Consider the following 3890-nt stretch of genomic DNA (forward strand, 5'->3'; position numbering starts at 1 on the left):
TATATATGTAATGCTTCATGCTATGAAATAAACACATTGAGTCAAAACTAAATTGTATTCCTTTGTGAATCAAAGAGGATTATATCCTTGTGAGAGTATTCTCCAAACCTTCTTGGCTGAACCAAGATTAGAAGTTCTTATCAAGAACCAAGTTCTTGTGGCGAGCATCACTTGGCTTATCAAACAACTGAATTGTTTGTGGCGCCTCACCTCATATCTTTTCCATCTTCTTTTATCCAAACACAAGTTATTTCCACTGCATATCTCAAAGGCCTAACTCAACTGTGAGCCTATGCCATCCACCAACCAATACTCAACCGTGAGCCTAGGCCATACACCAACCAAGATAGATCGTTTCAAGAGCCTTTTACACAAGAGGTTCGCATCAAGTGGCATCAGAGCTAGTCTCTTGCTTGGTGTTCACAAAATCTTCTTTTGGCCGTGAGTATATTCATCTTACTTTATCTTTCTTTATCTTTTCTTTCAAAGTCCAAAATCAAAAATCAAAAAGTGTCAAAAAGAGTCAAAGTCCAAAATCAAAATCCAAAAGTGTCAAAAAGTCCAAAAAAAAAATCTAAAGTGTCAAAAGTGATTCGTCAAAAGTTCAAAGAATCCGAAAAAAGTCTCTACAGAATTGTTCAATTCTTTCTTTTGAGGTGTAACTCAAGTCACAACGTTCCAATTTTGAGAAGTTGGGGGGATTTTCTTTCACAAAATTCTTGGTTCAAAACTTGGTTTACTTAAGAAGGCCGTGGAGGATAGAGTGTTGAGTGATACACAAGTTCCTACATTTTCCACAAAGAAAAAGTGAGTGATAGACATGAGTTTGAGTGAAATGTCTAATCACGGAAGTGATAGTTCTCCATTGTCCCCAAGGACGGCAACCCTACATGCCATGATCACAACACAATTTCAAACACTCCAAAGACAAATGGAGCAAATGAAGTTGGAGTATGATAGAAGGCTTGACAACCGAGCCCATTGGAGCTCAAGTGACTCGGATAGGGGTAGGCAAAGGAGGAAAGCAAGGAGAGGGAGGAGAAGAGAAGACAACAAAGTAGAAGGAATCAAGGTAAAGGTTCCAACCTTTATTAACAAAAATGATCCAGAAGCTTACCTTGAGTGGGAGTTGAAGATTGAGCAAGTGTTTGATTGCAATTCTTACAATAAGGAGAAGAAGGTGAAGGTGGCTGAAGACAACAAAGTAGAAGGAATCAAGATAAAGGTTCCAACCTTTATTGGAAAGAATGATCCGGAAGCTTACCTTGAGTGGGAATTAAAAATTGAACAAGTGTTTGATTGCAATTCTTACAATGAGGAGAAGAAGGTGAAGGTGGCAGCCTTGGAGTTCAAGGAGTATGCCATGGTTTGGTGGGATCAACTTCAAAAAGAAAGGAGGAGAATTGGTGCTGAACCAATTGACTCATGGGAAGAAATGAAGCTGATCATGAGGAGGCGGTTTGTTCCTAACTCCTATCAACGGGATATTCATAACAAACTATAAAGGCTCGCACAAGGGTCTAAAAGTGTTGATGAATATTTCAAGGAGATATCCAGTTTCCATGAAGACCGAGAAGCCACTATGGCAAGGTTTCTACATGGATTGAATCAAGACATCCAAGACATTGTTGAATTACAAAACTATGTTGAGTTGGATGATCTCGTGCAACAAGCAATGAAGGTAGAGGAGCAACTAAGGCGAAAAAATTCTAAATTCTCTTCTAGTTCTAGTTCCAAGTATCAATCATCAAGATGGGTGGAGAAACTCAAGAAGGAGAGTCTAATGAAGGAAGCTACATCTAGCACCAAGGGAGCCGTGACTACAAACCAAGGTAAATTGGCCGTGGTTCCAAGTCAAAGAAGTAGAGATGTCAAGTGTTTTAAGTGCTTAGGCCTTGGACACATTGCTTCTCAATGCCCTACAAGGAAGACAATGATCATGACTAATGGAGAGATAGAATCTCAATCCGAGGCTTCAAGTGATGAAGAGGATAGTCATGAGGAGGGAGATGCTAAAGTTCCTGAAGGAGACTTGCTTGTGGTGAGGAGGCTACTAGGGAGCCAAATCAAAGACCAAGAAGCTGACCAAAGAGGAAACATCTTCCATACAAGATGTCTAGTTGGTGGTAAGGTTTGTTGTTTGATAATTGATAGTGGAAGTTGCACAAATGTGGCTAGTTCAAGGCTAGTATCAAAACTAAACCTTGAGACTAAGACACATCCCACACCCTACCATTTACAATGGTTGAGTGAGGAAGGAGAAATGCTTGTTGACAAACAAGTGGAAGTTCCATTCACTATTGGGAACTATGAAGATTCGGTTCTATGTGATGTGGTGGACATGGAAGCTAGTCATTTGCTACTAGGACGTCCATGACAGTATGATAAAAAGCAACACATGATGGAAGAACAAACAAGTACACATTGATACACAACAAAAGGAGGGTGATACCTTCTCCATTGACACCTGAACAAGTGTTAGAGAACAAGCGTATCTTGAAAAGAAAAATTGCTCTAGAAAAAAAAAGAAGAAAAAGAGAGAAAAACAAGAGAGAGTGAAAAGAAGCAAAAAGAGAAAAAGCCACTATACCTTATGGATAAAGTGGAGGATCAAAGAGTTGTTCTAACCAAACAACCCACTATACCTCTATTTGTTTTCACAACTAACTTTGTTTTACCAAAAAATATTTCTAGAATTTTTCAGGAGCTTGGAATCATTAAGGGAGTTGATGACGGATGGGAGCCAAAGACAATGATCACTTGTCTTGAGATTGGACTCATGGATGGCTTAGTCAATCAAGTAGAATTTACTAAATATGATGCCAAATCAACACACATCCGAAAACAAGGGAAGTATTTATCTAATGATGATATTGTGACTATTGATGGTTTGTTTCCTTTTGATGTAGGTGAAGAAGATACAATTTGGAGGTCGAAATCTCTTCAAAAAGGGGGGTGAAGGCATAAGTGGTCCTATGACTAGGGCTCGGGCAAAAAGGGCTCAAAATGCCCTTGGACAACTCATAATATTTATCCATGATGGTGAGCCAAAAATAGCCCAAGGGGGTGTAAAGATGCTCACTAGCATCTTGGTCCATGGCACTGACCAAACCAAGGCTGGACTAGGCCATGCGCAAGACTCAGGCCACGGGTCTGGGCAAGGCGCAAAAAATGGCCCTAGCATGGAGCCAGACGCATCAGGCTCAATTCCTGACCGAGACAACCCTGACCGGGTTGGGGACTTTTGTGCACCCAGTGATGCACTAGGTGCTGGGCCACACTGGCCTGGCTAGGAAATCTGACCGAGGCGCATGCGCCTAGCATGCTGCATCAGGCGCTGGGCGTAGCCTAACCGAGTAAGGCCTAGCCAATTTAATAAGTATTGAGTCATTTTAATTTCTATAATAAATATGTGGGCTAACTTTTGTCCAACACTTAGTTTAATTAATTAAATCATGTTTGTAATAAATCTGCCCATAGAAATTGACCAGAATAAAATTTGACTCGTGAGTAGTTAAGACAAGCCTAAAAGTGTAACCGACACTTTAATGCTTGGACCAACTTAATATTTTCGTGAACCAAACATATTCTAACTTTGTCTAATATTATTTGGCAGGTAAATAGAGTATAATATGACTGTTGGAAGACATTTGCTCGAGGGAATCTTCAAGATGACCGTGGAAAGGCTTAAAGGACCATTTATGAAGCTTAAAAGCTATTTCTGGACCGTTGGAGCTAAAACCACCTCAGCATAATTCATTCTGAAGCATCCCAAGTCAATTCTAAGGCCATTGGAGCAAAGTTGCTCGTGTGGAAATTGCATATGACCGTTTGAGGCTTTAATGGTGCATTAAAGGTGTTTTATGCACATAACTTAGCCCTTGGTAGCC

At 40.2% G+C, this 3890-nt stretch overlaps 1 protein-coding gene across 1 annotated transcript; it reads left to right on the forward strand.

Annotated features, from left to right (window-relative positions):
* The first annotated feature begins 820 nt into the window (after nucleotides 1–820).
* Nucleotides 821–2377, forward strand: LOC109339658. The gene is made up of 2 exons (XM_019577131.1): nucleotides 821–1293; nucleotides 1507–2377. Exons 1-2 carry the CDS (start codon nucleotides 821–823, stop codon nucleotides 2375–2377), a joined length of 1344 nt encoding a protein of 447 aa, XP_019432676.1.
* The last annotated feature ends 1513 nt before the right edge of the window (nucleotides 2378–3890 follow it).

Source organism: Lupinus angustifolius, unplaced genomic scaffold, assembly GCF_001865875.1.
Source record: "Lupinus angustifolius cultivar Tanjil unplaced genomic scaffold, LupAngTanjil_v1.0 Scaffold_87_30, whole genome shotgun sequence".
Lineage (NCBI taxonomy): Eukaryota > Viridiplantae > Streptophyta > Magnoliopsida > Fabales > Fabaceae > Lupinus > Lupinus angustifolius.

Bases quoted from the DNA above. Each gene is read 5' to 3' on its own strand.
- LOC109339658 (XM_019577131.1), top strand. From the start codon at position 821: ATGAGTTTGAGTGAAATGTCTAATCACGGAAGTGATAGTTCTCCATTG. The intron at 1,294-1,506 runs GTTTGATTGCAA...CAAACTATAAAG, and splicing joins GAATTAAAAATTGAACAAGT to GCTCGCACAAGGGTCTAAAA.